Source organism: Calliphora vicina, chromosome 1 (assembly GCF_958450345.1).
Source record: "Calliphora vicina chromosome 1, idCalVici1.1, whole genome shotgun sequence".
Classification (NCBI taxonomy): Eukaryota; Metazoa; Arthropoda; class Insecta; order Diptera; family Calliphoridae; genus Calliphora; species Calliphora vicina.
Genome location: NC_088780.1, coordinates 105,606,169 through 105,626,083, shown reverse-complemented (window position 1 = coordinate 105,626,083; position 19,915 = coordinate 105,606,169). Strand labels below are relative to the sequence as shown.

The 19,915-nt window shown below is 29.7% G+C and overlaps 1 protein-coding gene across 3 annotated transcripts in view; it reads left to right on the top strand.

The window, feature by feature from the left end:
- The first annotated feature begins 3,228 nt into the window (after positions 1–3,228).
- Positions 3,229–19,915, top strand: part of Skeletor (DM13 and DOMON_DOH domain-containing protein skeletor) — a 28,005-nt gene continuing 11,318 nt past the window's right edge. For 2 of the 3 annotated variants that reach the window (XM_065515404.1, XM_065515402.1), the window contains exons 1-5: positions 3,229–3,367; positions 3,524–3,685; positions 18,303–18,452; positions 18,576–18,926; positions 19,018–19,277. In XM_065515404.1, the coding sequence (XP_065371476.1) occupies positions 3,625–3,685; positions 18,303–18,452; positions 18,576–18,926; positions 19,018–19,277 (822 nt within the window). In that variant the 5' untranslated portion in view covers positions 3,229–3,367; positions 3,524–3,624. Of the gene's footprint in view, positions 3,686–18,302; positions 18,453–18,575; positions 18,927–19,017; positions 19,278–19,915 lie in introns of all 3 variants that reach the window. The other variant, XM_065515403.1, reaches the window with a different exon arrangement.

The following is a 19,915-nucleotide window of genomic DNA, read 5'->3' as shown; positions in this document are numbered from 1 at the left end:
GAATGTACGGATGTAAATTATAGAATGTAGCTCTCTATAACCTCAAAGCAATGCAAGTTTTCATTAACCGCTGTACGATCGCTCCTGGAACCGACCAAATTCTACAATATTTGTAGAGAAAAAGCATTGTCGGATGTGAATCATCGAATGTAGCTCGCTGTGTCATGAAAGCAATGCAAGTTTTCATTAACCGTTGCCTCAGCCGAATCCTAAAAGTTATCTGGACAAATATTATCAACAATGAACAACTTTGGGCACAGACCGGACCGATAGCAGTTGAATGCGACATTAGATGGCGATGAATTGGGTATGATTTTCGGAGTCCAAAATCCGACATCACCAGAAAAGCATGCCATACATGACGTCGACAATTGGATATAGAAGCAGTAAACAAAAATAGTGGAACGTGTTAAAGAACATAACAACAGATAAACGAGAATAGAACACAATCATTAAGGCCTTATGATCCTTATATTAACAACAGGATTTTATATATACGGTGGTGGCCAGCTATTTAGGGAGAAATATTTGAATTTTTGTATCGACCAAAAGCACCTAGGCGTATAAAATTTAGTATTAATATTTTTAGTTACTCAAAAATGTTTGGAAAAATCGTTACAACATGTAAGGAATTATATGGAATTTATCGAACAATTTTGTCCCTAATTAGCTGGCCACCACTGTATATTATATGGGTACCGTGATTTCTATGTATTTGTAGCTTGTTTTGGTTCTATTTCACCTTACTAACGATATTTACAAGGGTTTATGGGTATTATAGTACTTCTCGGAAGCGGTCCATATGTGGGAGCTACGGGCCAACTATGGACTGATCTTCATAAAATTCAATATTACGATTATTACATATATTGTATATAACTTATTTATGTAGGTTAATGTATTTTTCCGCAGTGGTCCTTGTATGGGAGCTATGACCAATAATGGGCAAATCCTTACCAACAACTTTTGTTGTCGAATTTCAGTCTGATAACAATATTTATAAGAGAAGATTTATGTTTGAGGGGCTATGATCAAATATGAACCGATTTTCATAAAATCCAGTAGTTGTTTTTTGCATACATTTAACTGATCTGTATAAAATTTTGCTTCGAAATTGATATTTATATGATATGTATGTAGGTTAAGGTCTTTTCATAAGTGATCGTTATATGGAAGCTATGACTAATTAATGGCCGATCTTATTAAAATTTGGTGCGACAAATTATATACATACATATGTGATTATGGGGATTATTCTGTCGAAGTTCATCTTGTTAATGACGTTTATATAAGATTTATATTTATGGGCAAATATGGACTGATCCACGAAAAATATGGTCTTGTGATTTCTTTATTGATGAAACTTATTTTGGCTGAATTCTGATATTCGATAGGCATTTATGTACCATAGAGCCATATTCCGGGAAAGACTGTGAGTGATCATGAACCTACTCTTACCATTGTCGTAAGTATTGTATAAAATCATGCTAGAATTACATTTACAATTACAAGCTTTTACTTTATTTTAAAATTTTGTTAAATACTACTATCATTTATTGTTATATTGTATATGAATACTAAACTCCCCTTATAAGGAGTGAGATCGAAAAATTCTTAACACACGTTTTTCATTACATTTTTTAACCCAAGTATTATTTGAATTTTTTTTTGATCAAGTTACCTTTGAAAAACATGTCAGTTATTATGTGTAATGTCAATTATATTAATTTTTTTGTTAATCTGATTAAAATGAGTGACCAGAAAAAAGTGCGTACTGAAATTATTAAATATTTTCAACAAAACCCAACTTGGTCTTACAAAAAGTTGGCCAAGCATACAAAGGTCTGCCGTCAAACTGTTTCCAATGTTATTCAACAGTACCGGGAGAACTTGTCAGTTGATAGAAAACCTGGTTCAGGTAGAAGGAATGGTCCACATGATGTTTCTAAAGCCAAAAAAATAGAACGCATTTTCAAAAGAGCTCCCAACACATCCGGTAGGAAAGCAGCCCGGTTAGCTCAGTGCTCGGACTATTTGGTACGAAAAGTTAAAGCTAATGCAGGTTTAAAAACATACAAGGCTCAAAAAGTTCCTGACAGGAACGCTACTAAAAATTTAGAGGCCAAAAACAGAGCACGGAAATTGAAGTCAAGTTTTATAAAAAAATATTCTTGCTGCATAATGGATGACGAAACGTATGTTCTGGCAGATTTTTCGCAACTTCCAGGTCAAAAATTTTATGTTGCTGATGCTCGAGGGAATGTTGAAGAAAAGTTTAGGACCCAAAAGCAGACAAAATTTCCCAGAAAGTTCTTGGTATGGCAAGCAATATGCAGTTGCGGCAAAAGAAGCCACTCATTTGTTACAACGGGCTCTATAAATACCGAAATTTACATCAAGGAATGTTTACAAAAAAGGCTGCTTCCATTCATAAGACTTCATAATGTGTCCACTTATTTTTGGCCTGACTTGGCATCCTGTCACTATGGCAAACAAGCCCTTGAGTGGTACAAGAACAATAATGTGGTATTTGTACCAAGAGAGGCAAATCCTCCAAACTGCCCGGAGCTAAGGCCAGTGGAGAGATATTGGGCTCTTGTTAAAAGAGAATTGAAGAGTACAAAAAAGGTGTCCAAAAGTGTGGTAGATTTTAAACGGAGATGGACTACATGTTCGAGCAAAGTGACAGAAAGCACTATAAAAACGTTAATGGAAGGGTTTCCGAAAAAGGTTCAAAATTTCATCACTAGTGATTAAAACTATAAAAATAATTTTTTTTGTAAATTGTAATAATAATTTCAATCAAATAAAAAAAAAATTAAAGCTGTAAGTTTAGTGGTTTCTTTTTTATAAACATATATGTATGTTAAGAATTTTTCGATCTCACTCCTTACATTTACTATACATAGAATTAGTTTGCTACCAGTGCGCTGATGCTGCTGCTGATGGTGGTGTTATTATTATTGTTGAGTCTTTGGGAAGAAATGGTGTCTTGAGAAAACAAGAAACAACATTTGTTGTGGTGGGTTACTGCTTGATTTGATGTCCAGACCAGTCAACACTACTTATATCAAGCAACAAACAAATAAAACAAACCAACCAGCCTGCCAGCCAACCAAGCAAACAGCCAGCCAGCCAGTTAACTAGCCAGAAAGCCACCAGCCAGCATCTGTAAAGCCAAGTTAATATTAAGTTGGCATTTAAATAGTTAGTACGGTTTGGGTGTTCATAGTGATCGGTTGATTAACGAAAAAACAAGCTCTCGTGGAAGTTTTTTTTAAAAAATTAAAACGTTGTATAAAAATTGAAATAAAAAAAAGAAGTGTTTAAGTTGTCTGTGTTGCAAAATCTAATACAAGAAGTGAATGTAAGAAATTACAAAAATAAACACATATATATAAAAAATAAAAACAAAAAACAAACAAGGATTATTAACCAAATCCTTAAACAAATAAATTTTGCAAAATAAAATTATATACTTAAACAAATATTTAATAATAAAAAAAATTTCTTTTCTCCATAGTTTGAGTGATTTCATTCAAATAACTAACGGTCAGAAACGGCCTTAATTTGTTTAATTTATAAAATAAACAAATAAAAAATAAATTTAAAGCATTTATAAAGATGCTACATCCGCTTTTAAGCCCCAAAATGCTTTATGTATATGGATTAATCTGTTTAAGTTGTAAGTAAAATTAAATAGAAATATAAAAATTAAAAACTAACAAATAAATTGCAAAAATAATTTAAAAAAAACTAATGATTTACTGCACCAATTTAACAACAAAAAAAATCTCCATATAAAAAACAAAAGACTTAAGTTGCAAACATAAATTTAATTTAGAGTATTTGTTGTAAATAAAACTCTCAAAAACAAAATATACAAAACAAAAGACTTGAGCTGCAAACATAAATATAAATTAGCATTATGTAGTAGAGTATTTGTTGTAAATAAAACTCTCAAAAAAAAACAAAAGACTTAATACCCATACTTGTTTTTAATTTTATAACCTTAATTATGATTTTTTTATTTCTTTTTCGTGTGTGCGAGTTTTTTTTGTTTAATAGTTTTTTTCCATTGGACACGCCGAGATTTATACAATATAAAATTGGTTATGCAAATTTGTTAATTTTTGAATTTATCACCATTTCAAATGAATTTTCCTTGATACAATTCAAAGACCTTCTTCTTCTTTCTAGTGTAATAAATTTTAAAAACGAAAAAGGAAAAAAACGGTTTAATGACGACTATCTGTCGCTTTAGTGTTTTTTTCGGCAAATAAATGCTAAATTAATGCTTTTTGATTTAAGTGTGCAATTTATTGTTATTTATTTATAGAAAACTTGAGTTCTTCTAATGATTATGTTATAAAAAAAAACTGGAATATTTTTGAATAACAAGAAATTTATATTTTTATTTAATTAGATTTGCATATATGAAAATATTTAAAAAATATACAATTTTAACTGTTTTTGTAATTTAATAAATAACTGGCTTTAACCGGTGAGCTTCTTTACCCCAATCGTAGTAAAATAAAAATGGATTTCATAAAAAATTAAAGGAATATAATAAAATCCGTACATTTTTTGTGGTTTTAAGGGGTCTATCATCGAAAGAGTAAAAATATTGATACCACAGATATTAGTTTGCCTAATGCCGTTATAATTAAGCATTTGTTTATACCGCTACAAACCTTCAAATATCCTAGTGAATTCCATAGTGGTCTAAGTTAATCATTATGAATATTGAAGTATTTAAATATTTATGCTGGTTTTATATTAACTTAAAAGTCATAATAAATTTCAACTTATTGTTTGATTGATTTGGCATTCTATTATCCTCGTATGGAAACATTATTCCATTTGCAGATATCCTGTTTATTATATTGTATTTTTTTATTATTTTATTCTAAATTAAAATCACGGTTCCAATTCCCCTCACAGTTCCACACAATTTTGAGAATCTCACTATTATTGTTCTCCAGATATTGGATACAAAATATTTTAATTGTATGGGACTGTTGTTACCATCGGTTTAAATTTTGACATAACAGCGGACTTGTATCAAAATAATTTACACAGTTTGAAGATTACCACAATTAAAGTTCTTCAGATATTCGAAAAAAATTCTTTCGTTGGTATGGTCCAGAGTTGACTTATACGCATTCATATTTATTACAATGTTGTCGAGACTCATATCCATTCGTAAAGTTTGAGGTAATCATCATACTCATACTAAACAATATTGATGACATTGTTGATTTCTACTCTACTTGACTCAATTTGTATAGACGATGTTCGAATACGAACATTAAAATGCTCATTATGAGGTTGTGTGTTGCCGAATTCTGTACAATTACACAAACAAAAAAAAACAAGCATGAGGCGAATGAGCTGAATCAATAGTGAGTATCATGAGTATTTTCCTAAAATTATAAGTCAGGCTGAGGTTATTTATGAATCAAACAGATTTGAGTTCGTATGAGTATGATGTTGACGTCGGATTCCCAGCGGCGAAATTTTTGAGGCCTTCTATAAGACCTTCCTAGACCTTTTTTTAGATCCAGTACTCATGCTCGCTTGCCTTCTCAGGAAGACCTTATGGAAGGCCTACCTGCACCTTTCTTTTTGAAGCTCCAAAGTAGTACAAGCACAAAATACCGTTAAAAAATCACATTCCAAAGACAAAACTACAAATACAAAAACAAATGCAAAAAGTGAAAAGAAAAAAGGAGTAAACTTATAATAGTTTTGCTTAAATTCTTTGACAAAACGGTTGTGCGTTGTGTGAATTTTTTACGTGGTCATTATTCAAGTTTTTATTATAAAAAATTAAAATAAATAAAATATCGCTTAGGCCGGGTACTTATTAAATTTTAAACATCAAAGATAAAATTTATTTAACAAAATTTATTTACAAAAGGCCTACTATCAGGGGGGTTACTCTCTATTGCGATGCGAAAGCAATTTCGATGCGAAAGGTAAATGAATGACAAAATGAAATGTCAAAACTTGTAAATAAAAACATTTTAAACTAATTTTATGTGCGATGTGAAAACGCAATAAAGGGTACCAATTGTACCATTTTTCTTTCGCATCGCAATAGAGAGTAAACCCCCAGGCCTGTTGAGGAAGGTAAAGGCCTTAGCTGGCTAGGACATCGTGTGTAAAAAATGTATGAGTATGGAATGGGACAATAAAGTCCTTGTGACTCCAAAACAAGGCCTTCCAGAAGGCCTGCTTACTACTTCTTTTCGCCGCTGGGCAATTCTTACTACTTCTTCTTTAATGCTACGCATATTTATAAATCAATGGTATTGTGAGTATGAGTACGTCAGAGTAGTTTAATTTCATAAATGCGTATGAATAGCAAAAAAGTGATTCATTGCTGATCTCTGGTCACGCCCACCCTAAATATCGCATTTGGATCATAATTATGTATAATGCTAATTATATATATTCAATAAAATCTATTTACTTTATATGGTCCCAATTTCATATTATGGTGCAAAGTTTTAAAGTTCTCACTAATACAGTTCGCTAGATATTCGATAATAATTATTTATTTTGTATAGGAGGTGACACTCCCACTTTGATTTTCAAAAATGTAAATAGAGTATAAAGCATTGGTAGGCAAAAAGAGGCATTTAATTTGTGTGCTCTTTTGGGTAAAAAATAAAATATCCACAACAACATCAAGAAACTGAATGAATTGTGTGTATTTTTACGCTCTATTACGCTCTTTTGTTCACATTCGGGTTGTTTGGGTATAAATTAAATAGATATTATTGAATATATGAAGAAAATTAAAAATATTTGATATTTGATACTCAATACTTTGCTTGAATTATGTTGATATCATTGTAAATGGGTGGGATCTGAGCCGTATAAATGGAATCACCAATTCAAAGTATATACATAGTTATTTTCGAATATCTGGAGAACTATTATTGTGAGATTCTTCAAACTTTGTATGAATTACTTTCCTATAATTGTAAGTAGTTGGGGTAAAAATGTACGGAATCCAAATAATGGGCATGACCCTATCACACAAATCTAATACATATTTACAATCGAATAAGTATTTCAAGAACTATTATAGTGACAATTGGGGCAGCAAAGCTAGTTCAATACATATAATTTTTATTTCTGGCATATACATCGCATTTTACACTTTGTTGAAAGCTTTATGTGCAGCCGGGTTTACTATCTTTCTAGTATAATTCTAGTGAAAATTATGCAAACAGATCGTTGTATTCCCAACCAATAACATATCGCTAAATTAATGCAAAATTATCACAATTCACATTCAAAATGTATAAATTGGGTACTAAATAATAATTATAAAATTGAGCTGTTTAAAACAACTTAATATTTTTGCTAACATTATTATATATTTTCGAAGAATTTAAATAATAAAATATTACTTCCAAAATAATTTTAATCGAAACTGTATTATTTTAGTTGTGATGGTCTGCACATTGTAATCCAATGACGTTATCACTTGATCACCACATAAAGTCGTATTACACAGTACAACACATGATTTTGGGACTCAATTCTGACAATTGCACGTGAAAGTAGCCCCAAAAATAAGAACTTCTGCATCATTAGTTTTGTCAAGTTGGCTGCCGTATTAATTTAATGGCCATACGAATTTTTTTTCCTCAAGGTGGATTTTTTTCACTTTTTCTATATTTTAGCACGGTTATATCTCGTATACCGTACGGAATATCTCTTTTGTGGCTGAAGCAAAGTTGTAGATATTGAATAGTAGAAAAAAAGTACGGAACATACCTACCCGAAAAAGATGCATATAGTGCCTTAAAAATCGCCAAAATGCCCATTTTTAAATTTTTTAACCAATTTTTCACCTTTTTTGCTCAATAACTGGATTACAAATCCAATTATGGACCGATCACCATGAAATTAGGTCGTGTGATTTGTGTCTATATGAAAGTTATTTATCATGAATTTTGTATGTATACCATAATTTTTCACAGATTTATGCACTTTAAAGTGATTTTCGGAAGCGTGTCTTATATGTGAGCTATGACTAATTATGGACCGATCATAAACAAATTTGGTACATATAATTTGTTCGGCCCAATAACAAAGACTGTTGAAATTGGCTGAAATAGGTTCATTATTTCACCTAGCCCCCATACAAATGTCTTCCCGAAATTGGACTTTATCGGTCATAAATGTTTAATTTATATATGTATATACACAAATTTCGCTCCAAATAAGTTTTATATATACAAAATTCATATCAAAAAATTTTATTATGATCGGTCCATAATTATTCTTAGCTCCCATATAAGACCCGCTTCCGAAAATCACTTTAAAGTGAATAAATCTGTTAAAAATTATGATATACATACAAAATTCATGATAAATAACTTTTATGTAGACACAAATCACACGACCTAATTTCATGGTGATCAGTCCATAATTGGATTTGTAATCCAGTTATTGAGCAAAAAAGGTGAAAAATTGGTAAAAAATTTAAAAAATGGCCATTTTTGCGATTTTTAAGGCACTGGATGCACCTTTTTCGTGTAGGTATGTTCCGTACTTTTTTTCTACTATTCAATATCTACAACTTTGCTTCAGCCACAAAAGAGATATTCCGTACGGTATACGAGATATAACTGTGCTAAAATATAGAAAAATTGAAAAAAATCCACCTTGAGGAAAAAAATTCGTATGACCATTAAATTAATACGGCAGCCAACTTGACAAAACTAATGATGCAGAAGTTCTTATTTTTGGGGATACTTTCACGTGCAATTGTCAGAATTGAGTCCCAAAGCAATGAACTGAAAAATGTTGTACTGTGTTATTTATTAAGAATATTTTGAAATATTTAATTTTAACAGTATTATGGTAATTTAGTGCAAGAAACAACTACATTCTTTAACAAACAATATAGTTATTGTAACTAAATACTTTAAACTTTTAAAATAAGAGACTCATGATGTGCTATAATTTATTGGATATTTTTTTAAATAATCACAATGAACATCAAACAACATAAATCAAAGCAACTCACAATTCATGGTTTTACCTTCAAAAATACATAAACTTATAAAAAAAAACATCTGAGGGTTAATTCAATTTTGTACATGTAGAAAGTACAGACTGATCACATCTCGATCTCTCAAATCACAGGCGTACATACACAAGTATGTGATAGATATTTTAGAATGCACTGAAAAGCCTTCCATTAACAAAATTTATTTGATGACATTCGCAATAGTAAATTAAATAACTCCTTTTAAGTTAATCAACCGAATACACTTTTAAATTAAACAAATAACGAATGTAATTTGATGTGTTTGATATTTAATTTGTTTATTATTTATAGTCTAAAATAGTTTAAATGTCAAGTGATTCATTTTGATAAAATTTTAATTAATTATATGTTGTTGCAGTAATAAGTTTTTAACCATGACTTATTGAAAATGTGAAACATTTGTAAAATCGTTTTTTTGTTTCCATATTCCGGTTCTTTAATAACCCAACCACATTGTATTTAAATATAAATACTTATATAGTTATATACTTAAACGTATGTATTGTTGTAATTAAATTTGTAATTTCTTAGAAAAGCATTTAAATAAAAATAAACAAATATTTATTTGTAAAAAAAACTAAAAATAAACGTTATTTTATTTAAATTCTCATTGTTTAAAATTGACTTATAATTAATGGCCTTTAAATAAATAAATTAATAAATGAAATTGAAATTTGTTGTGCTGTTCATTTATTTTAAATAATTGTTAACAATTATACACTTAGAGTGCGAATATAGTTATTAGTTGCTAACAATAAGTATAATACAAAATACTTATAGTAAGACAAATATGGGAAATTTTGAAAAATATGCAAAATGAAATTGCAGCAAAACCAAACATTTTAAATATTTATGAAATTTTATTTTCTGACAAAAAATGGTGGCCTCATCACTAAAGATGATTTGGTTGAAAAATGGGTTATGGTTAAAATTTCCGAAATTTGATAACAGCTCATTTCTTGACATTTCATCATTTAACAATCTGTATCCTAACCTCAAATTTACACAACATTTACTTTCTGTCAATTTAAATCTAAAAAAGTGAACAATTATTTGCCCTTAATTTTATCACAGGGTCGAATGTATGTATTTTTCAATAAAAAAAGTTAACATTTAAAAAGAATAAGGCACCCTTTAATCAATGTTACCTTGTAAAATGTAAAATTTTTGTAATAAAGATAAAGAATTAAAATATTTAGTGGATGCCCAAGGTATCATGTCATAATGTTCTAATATTTCAAAATGGTTTAAAAATGTTATTGCATTTCAAGCAATAAATGTCCTAAAATACTACTACTCTGTATGCTAATAAAATAAAAAAGTAATAAACAAAGTGATCGAGAAAAACTATAAGTATTTCCGAACTCTATGGGCCTGCATATTTGTGGTGAAGCATAGTGTAATCTACAAATCCTCAATTGTATTGTATTTAGAAGCACTGGAGGGAGTTTTAAACATGTTCTATTGTTCGATTTTCCTTTTATAAATTCATAAACTTTTGCGACATATAGATTAATGAAAAGGCTAACAGTGCAACATTTTTGCCCTCCTTTAGACCACAGAATGGAATGCTTTTTTTATTAGATTAGGCAATACTTTTTTAAGTGTTACCTTGTAAAAGCTCAAATATTTGTAATGAAAAAGGATTTTAAAATTTTGTGCTGTGACTTAATTGGTTAGAGCGTTTGATCATTAAGCATGATATGATATTTGCGGGCTGGGTTCGATTCCCAGCCGCTGCCAATCAACAACAACAGTTTATAAGAATTATTAGTTTACTAATAACTAATATTTATCAAAGCGCCCTCCTTCCGTGGTATAACATTAAAACGCCACCGAAGTAAAATAATTAAATAAAGGTTGTTGGCTTAACTAATGCGCCATCTCACCACCAGAGGCGCTGCAACCTGCACTAATAACAAACATAACGCGCAATTGCAGAGTTGTCAATAAAAGCTTTTCTCCTTCTTTCACCACCTTTCCTTCTACAATCTATCCCCTTTCCAAAGAAAGTAACACAATTATTGACTGAGAGTTACTTCTCTTTTTAAAAAAAATTTAAAGTTTAATCATTTCAAAGCGTGTAATAGCTTAGAAGTTTCTTTGTTAGAATTTCTTGCTCGATGTTCCTTTTATAAAATCTTTAGCTTTTTCTACATATATATAGCTACACACAGAAAACAGATTCGTATTCACAACCGAATTTGGCGCCAATCGAATTTTGTCGGTTGCATGTACTATCGTTCTATTCGGTTGGAATTACTGAATATATTAGTATACACAATATTCCTTTGCTGAATTAATGGTACTCACAACTGTTTTAAAAAATTAATTCGGTTAAGGGCACCAATATTGGAAGTTAGAGTAACATTTTTTGTTTTTTTTAATAATATTCAACAAGATATATTTTTTTCATTTTATTTAGCAAGGAAAATGATACAGAACAAAATAGAAAGATTAAATATGTCTTGAATCTGAAATTAGTCCGTAAACTTAGGTGGTGGCAGAATAAATTTTGGCTTGACTGGAAAAACTGGAGATATATGTATGTTTAATCATATCAGGCAGCACATCAGATAAATGTTATGCTTATCATGGAATCTTGTATTTGTCTAACAGTTATTACATACATGATCATTCTAATAGTGTATTAGAACCAGAATTGCTACTGGGCCACCTACATATAAATACACATATTTAAAAAATATCTTTAGTGCAAAAATTTTTTAATGGATGTTACTTACATACATTTTCTTACAAGTAACGCCATCAAATGTCCAAAGCACTACCTACAGCCGTTTGATGTCCATTACGAAACATCTTTTCTGTATATTGTGTATGTCTTTGAAATTTTTTTATTATTTTGAAAAATGTCAAAAAATCTAAAACTTCTATTGATTGTGAACACCGAATTGAAATTATTTTATATTAGAATAACCAATTATCAATTACTATATCCAAAAACCTTAAATGAAAGTTAGTAAAGACACAAACCGCATCAATTAATAACATTTACGGTTGTTGGAACCTCAGTTCGATTGTTATTGAGGTTTTATTATTCTAGCCATTAGAAATCGTTTAAATATATAGAATTTTAATAATTACAATCGAGTTTCTGTCATGCTTATTACATATTTATAATTACAACTGATTTCCGATCGATCTTTTTTCTGTGTGTAAAATATCGATAAGAGACCAGATTCAATAAAATTTCAAATCATAAATATTTTGCTGACAGATAGCGAGGCATGCTTAATTTTAGCAATCAACATCTGAAATAACTTTGAGAATAAGATTTGAAAAATACTCATTTTTGTTGATACTACTATCATTATCAAATATTAGAAAACTAAATACTAACAAATTATTAATAATTTATAATTGACTGGTAAAAGTTTTTAAGCTTTGCTAGTGCCACTAATTATATTTCTAAAAAAAACCATTAAAATTTGTATATCACAATTATTACTCCAAATACTGCCTATGAAACTGATGAGTAGGGAATTAAAGAAGCAAATTTATTATTATGATATTCCAGCAATGATAGTGAAGAAGATATCAAATAAAAAATCTATGTTCAGCACGATCATCAATAAAGTCGTGAAAAACATATGGATAGGATCAGTATCACATTTTTTTAGATTTCAATATTTGATCCGATCACCACACTAGAAGACAGTTAGATGAATCTACTAGCTTTGTAACGTAAAACTTTGTGTAGAGAAACTGTCTTTCAAAAAATTCTTTACTCAATTTCATAGAAATATTAATTAGTTAAACATTGCTATAAAATGAATCAAATACCCATAATGTCCCATTGACATCCTTTCAAATATTTTTATGTTTTCTTATTTTTATTCTCAATTAAGCCCTTGTAAAATTATTTTTATAATAAAAAAATAAAATTTATTTTAAAGATGGTTGAGATCTTATTTACCTATAACATTGTGAATATTTTACATTTTATATTGCATTTATTTCAGATTTTAGTGCATGTTTTTTGTGCATATTTTCGTTTTTTTTATTTAGTATATTTTTTATATGAAATTGGCAATCGATAATTTTTAATTACTTCAGAATCAGTGAAGATATTTGGTAATTGAATATGAGAAGTCAATAAGTCCGTTACTTTTTGAATTTCCCGCCTCTTAACTGAAATGACAACACTGTTCCTGTCATCAGAATTCTGACAGTAGACTCCTGTCAAAATTGGATCGTCATTTAGTTTGTATTTGACAGCCATTTAGGAGGCTTTTGGAGAAAATGGAAAAAAGTTAATTTCGCATTATCTGTTACACAAAAAAAAAAACTACATATAACCAAGGCTAAGCTTGATAGATACTATGGGAACTCTGCTCCATCAATATCAATGGTATAAAAGTGGTTTGCTTAATTTCGTTACGGCCGTACAAGCGCTGAAGATACCGAACGTTCTGGATACCCAGTTGCGTTCTCTATACAAATGAAAAAATCACGATATTGGCGTTGACCGGGGATTAAAAGTGCGAGAAATTGTGGAAGCCATTGGCATCTCACATGGTTTAGTGGTTTCAATTTTGAATGATCACTTGGGTATGAGAAAGCTTTCCGCAATATGGGTGCCGCATTTGCTAGCAATCGATTGCGTTTGTGCAATCGTGTGACAACTTCGCAAGAGTATTTGGGATAAATCGATCATCAAATGCCTATTTTTTGTATAGAGCTTCAAAGCAGACTATGTTGAAAAATAAAATGATTTTTTATCCAAAAACCTGTGTCCCATTCAAAAACTCATAGGCTTCTTGATCCGCCTTAGTATACAAATGGTCAAATAAAATATGCTGTACAATTACATATAGGCCATTTTGCAGTCAAGAAGACGATTGAAATAAAATTCATATAAAATTAGTTTTTTTTGCAAACAGAAATAATTTTACAAAACACAAAAGGACATCCATAAAAAACGTTATAAATATTTCTTTCAGTGTATCATACGGGCAACAGAAAATATGAATCAATTAAAGAAAGACATATGTAAATGATGGTTTTTGTCTAGAAATGTTTTTGCTTACAGTTATTAGTTAATTCAGAAGTTTTCAAAATTAACGTAAACAAATTTAAGATAAATTATTATAAATTATAATTTATTCAAATTATGACTATGCAAAAAATAAATAATAAATTAATATATCGCAATATGCAAATTAGATACATAACAAATAATCGGAACATTGATCTTTGTATTTTCCACAGTCAAACAAAAAAGAAGTTCAATATGCCGGCCACGTTGACATTTAATGCTGAAGTGTGTTGGTTGGTCTTTTTTTTTTTTGAAATATTTATTATAAATATATACATATGTATATATTTATATGTGTGGATACAGTATATAGATAAGAGTATCTATGTATGTTTATACATACAAATATATTTAAGAGAATGTCTTTGAATTTGTGCAATTTTAAATGAATTTCAACTGAAACAAACTGACTGACTGCAATAGTTTAAAATAGTTTTTTTTTAATTTATTTTCAAAACTACCTTCAGTTTTTACATTCAGTGGCAAATTGGTGTTTTTTCTCAAAACTTGTTTTTGGTTTGTAATTTTTATTTATTTATTTATTTTATGTTTAAAGTTTGCAAATTGTTTTTTTTTTTTTATATAAACTGGATGTTGTTTTTGTTTTAAGTTTAAGCAGTTTAACAACATCTTTTAGCTTATTTAAAAGTTAATTTACTTAACGATTTATTTATTTGTTTATTAATAATAATTTTCTTGTATTTGATTGTGACCAATTGATTATTGAAATGGTCTCCAGTTCGTTTTAATTTTATTACTTTTTCAAGTATTTGCATTTTATGCGATTTATAGATAGTGGCTGGATGTTGTATGTGTGTCAGTGTGTCTTTACAATAAAAATGGGTTTTGAAAAGTGTTACAATCTCTGATTTAAATGTTTGCGAACAAGGTAAAGGCTATTGCAACTTTAAATTTTAATGAGGTTCATATTTAACACTCTACTATGGACTTTTTTATTTATTTATTGATTATTGCTTTTAGTGGCTATTTTGTGGGTGGAATACAAAAAGTTTTTATTACAAAATGTTTGCAAAAAAAAAAAGTTTTTAACATAGATTGGGGTTTTTCTGCTAACATTTACATATTAATGCAATTGAGAAATGTGTTTAATAAATTGTTTCTGAATGAAAGACCAAAATACAAGGTTAATTTTTTTGCATTAATTTATTGCAACTTTGCCAAAATTTTAGTATTAGTGAATTTACTTCATGTCTGCTAAACCAAATGTTTGTGAATGGTTATAACTAGTTGCATTTATTATTGGACAATATGCTTCATACAAATCAAAATATGACGTATAAATTTAAAAAAATATGCACTTACATATATTTTTGTATAGAAACATTAAATAATTAACTCTAGAATTGCAGCTTATAGGACTCTTTGAATTATACTAACAATTACATAGCTACATTTTTAAAATTATGTTCTTAAAAGAAAACGATGGTTACATTAATTCTAATATCTTGGGATTAATACTTTTTTTAACCCCATAATCTTTAGGGATTTCAGATGACTTTTAAAATCATCAAAATGTGTATGTGAAGTTACAAAATATTTCGTTAACGAAATCACTTATAAATCGAAATTACAATGAAAAAAATATAAATATTTTTGATACAATTAACGAATTTTTGATACTTTTCAAAAAAATCTCTAAATGTTTTGAATAATAACACAGTGATACAAAAGTGAACGAAAAAAATATGCAGAGGTTCTCATGTTGCAAATCTATCTTGAGTATGAAAATACTTATAGTTTTTCTCGATCACTTCGTTTTAGTGAAATAAAGGTATTCTTAAAGTTTCAACTTCAAAACATCCTAAAGATGTTCTTTTGGTATAATTTTAAATTTTTTTATTGGGTATATGACTTAAAAATGCTGGAATATTACGGTTTCATGTCTGACCGCATACTCTGGGCATTTTTCGGCCAATGATCGCGTTCGGTACAGGTACCATGTGATGGTGTGGCCAGATTTCAGCAGCTCATAATAGTTAGAACGCGTTTGGTCCCACCAAATACAGAGCATTACCTTGGCGCCACGGATATTTGATGTTGATTCGGATGGTTGGCCGGGCTTCACATACGATCTCTTACGCTTCGGGCTATTATTACGATAGCCCAGAATCATCGCAAGTAATGATTCTGTGCAAAAATGATTTTCTTTTATAGCGTTGAAGCAGTATTTCAGACATACAAAATCGTCATTCAATGTCTCTGAGCTTCAATTCGTATGGTACCTAATTTCCCTGCTTTAGGATTGCAAACACATTGAAATTGCTGATTGAGTAGCTTCCAATAATTTTCCAAGCACTTGTTGAGTTTTACAACAATCTTCATGGAGCAATGCCTCAAATTATTGGTCTTCAAACTATGTCAAAATCAACAGTTCAGAATCGCACACTATGTTTACACTATAATGTTCTATAACTAAGTGAGAATAAATGACAGATATGTATCCTTCAAAAGATACGCCATCTAATGTAAATCCCGCATTTTATAAGATATACAATCAACATTTTGTTTGGAAGATATGAGTTTATCATTTTAAAGTGATCGAGAAACACTATTGGTCAATTCACAAGGCCTCCTATCATGTCATAATGTTATAACGTCGTAATATTTCACAAATCGGCTTCAGTAAATCGCGCTTTAAATATATGAATCGGATATACTAAGATTGCATATAAAACCCACTTCGATGACAATCGTACCGGATTTTGTTCGAATTTAAATATGTTTTTTGTTTTTGTTTAGATACACAGATATCAATCGGGAAATGTAGTTTAAAATCTTTAAATTATGTCCAAATGTTATCACATAGCTGAAGTCCATAACACCATATTTAATTCAGTTGTAGGCCACCCAGAGGCATACAGTCAGGATATCCTGTACCTGACACAATTATATATTTTTTTGTAATGAAGGAGATCCACAGGAGTGCATCCGGACTACTGGGTATATCCCAGGAAAAACCGAGTGATCTGGTTGGGCCTTTGTGGATTCTAGGAATATTTGGGAATAACCCTAGTATTGCAATATCATACCATCCAAATATGTATGCTTTGCTGAGTGTTTGAGAAGGCGATTGAGGACTGTTGGGGTTTCGATCTAAAAAAAATCCCAAAAACTGCTATTGCTCGGAAAGTGCGATTTGAGACTACTTACTGGATTATTTACCGGACAATGTGATCTTGGATACTACAAAATTATGTAATGTTGGCCCCAGAAGGGATGCATTTGTCCTTTCATCGAAGAGCATAATTGGCTTCGTACGTAGCCTGAATCTGTTATGATGAAGTTTAGGGCTACACAAAATATCCTATTAGTCGAAGTGCTTGAAGCCTCACAAATAATAATGATAATCTTATTCATAGTTCCGTACTTTTGTATGACACATTATATGTTTATCAAAAGTCTCCCAAAAGAAGACCTAATTTTTCAAAAATAGTACAATGATTGAGTTAATAAAAAAATGGGAAAATATACCAGGAAAATTGTATCACTTATATATTTTTTAAACGAAAATATTAGGATGGGTAGATTTTTGGTAAAAATGGAAAGGATTGAAAATGATTCTACGAAGAATTCTAAGCAACTTTACACTAGAAACTATAGATCTAAAATGGATTTGTATGTTGTATGTAGTGTTTTTCTTCTGACGTGTTAATGGAAAAAAAGTTAATAAAAATTTGAAAGATCTTCGGAGAGCTTTAGTAAGCTTGGGAAATCATATAAATAGATAAATTGAATTCACCTTTTTAAAGAGCAGCTTTATAAAATTGAATAAATACAAATTGATGCAATCTATTTAAATTATCAAAATTTTATAAATATTTATAGAAGAACTCTTGCTACAACGAAAAAATATATTTCGAGAAATAGCAAATGAGCGGTCAAATTCAGATCGCAACACAAAAAGTGTTGCGGTACGAAATTAATCAAAACAAGTTTGTGGTTTAAGTATTTTGTTTTTAGTTACTATTTATATTTACCTATAACAACAAAAACACAATAATTAATTATATTATAAATTAGATTTTTTATTATTATGAGTTAGTAAAGTTATTTAAAATTTGTTTACGTATATATGATGACATGTATTGTGTTTTTTTTTTGTTATTATTTATTTATTTGGTTTTGTTTTGTTTAAATTTTTAGTGATCCCATTTACAAGTGCTTCATTTCCATATTTTGGTACAAAAATTGGCTCATTAAAGCGATTACATCATGGTGTTTCCGGCGATGTTTACGCAGTTGATTCGAGAACAATATTTGTGAAAAAGTTTAACTACGATGGTGAAGCACCAGGTAATAAAAATTAAAAATACGCATAAACATTTTCGCTACGTAACAAACAAACATAATAAGCAGCACAAAAAGAGAACAATTGTATTAATTATGATGAAAAATAAATAATTTATTATATTATAGCTGCCTATTTTTATGTGGGCAATACAAACAAACCCAGCAATGAGGGGGCATATCGTTTGCGTGATGAAAGAGGAGGCGCTGCTGCTCTGACAAGACGCTATAGAAACAAGGATATTACCTTGTCCTTGCCTGAAGGCATTAGTCTCAAAGACATCAAATGGTTTTCGGTATGGTGTGATGAGTTTGCTGTTAATTTCGGTGATGTGACAATACCTAGTAATTTGGATTTTCCCCGACCACAAAAGATTAACAATTTGAATGGTGTGCATGATGTTAAATCAGATAACATTGTTATAGTAGATGCCCAAACCTTATTAGTACCAAATTTTAGCTATGATGGTGAAGCACCTGGTAAGTACATATTTGGAGGGTAATTTGCAGTTCATTCGATTGATTGTTCTTTATACATATGTAACTAACATTAAATTGTTGCTTCCTGTAGATGCCAAATTTTGGGTAGGCCAAGGCGAACGTCCCTCACCCAATGGCTTGCGCATACCCGATGAGAATGGCAAAGAAGATCCCCTAAGGCGTTACGATCGCAAAACTATTGTGCTCACTTTGCCCGATGATTTGACCATTTTCGATATTGGTCATTTTGGTGTTTGGTGCGAAGCATTCACTGTCGATTTCGGTCATGTTCGCATACCCAAAAATCTGAATGTACCACCCTCTCTTAAAATGTTGGGTATTAGTCCTCAGGTAAAAAAACATATAAATTCTATACTCAATAATTTAGAGGTGTAGAAAAACAATCAAACAACAAATCCGTAGAAAAGTTTATATTACTTTTTGTTAACATAAGAAAACAAAATGTTTAACTCAAATTTGAAAAGCTAAGAAATGAATAATAGTAGTAAGTTACAAAAGTAATTGGTAAAAAACAAAAAAATTAATGCTGTTTGTAATTGTAAACATTCATTTTTCATACTTTTTAAATTCTAATTTTAAGTGCTTAAATATTATTATATGTATATCCATTGTTTTTATATTATTTTTAAATATTTATTTCATTTTTTACATTAAAAGAATTTAAAAAAAAGTTAGACGACTTAACTGGAGAAGAGAATAAGTAGTGCCAGTAAAATATTTCAGCATTCCCATTTGTTTATCATAAATTACTAATTGGAAAAAAAGTAAATCGTTCATATATTTAATGATATAAGAATTTTTTATTGTTTTTAAAAAAATATGACTTGTTTTAGGGTAAGATTTTAAAGATGTTGTTCTCTCAAAATTTGACATTTTAAAATCATTGTTGAAAAAGACAAGATTCTCATCCTGTTATCAATATTCAGTTCAACACATTTGACATTCCCCCCGTTTCTATAAACCGAATA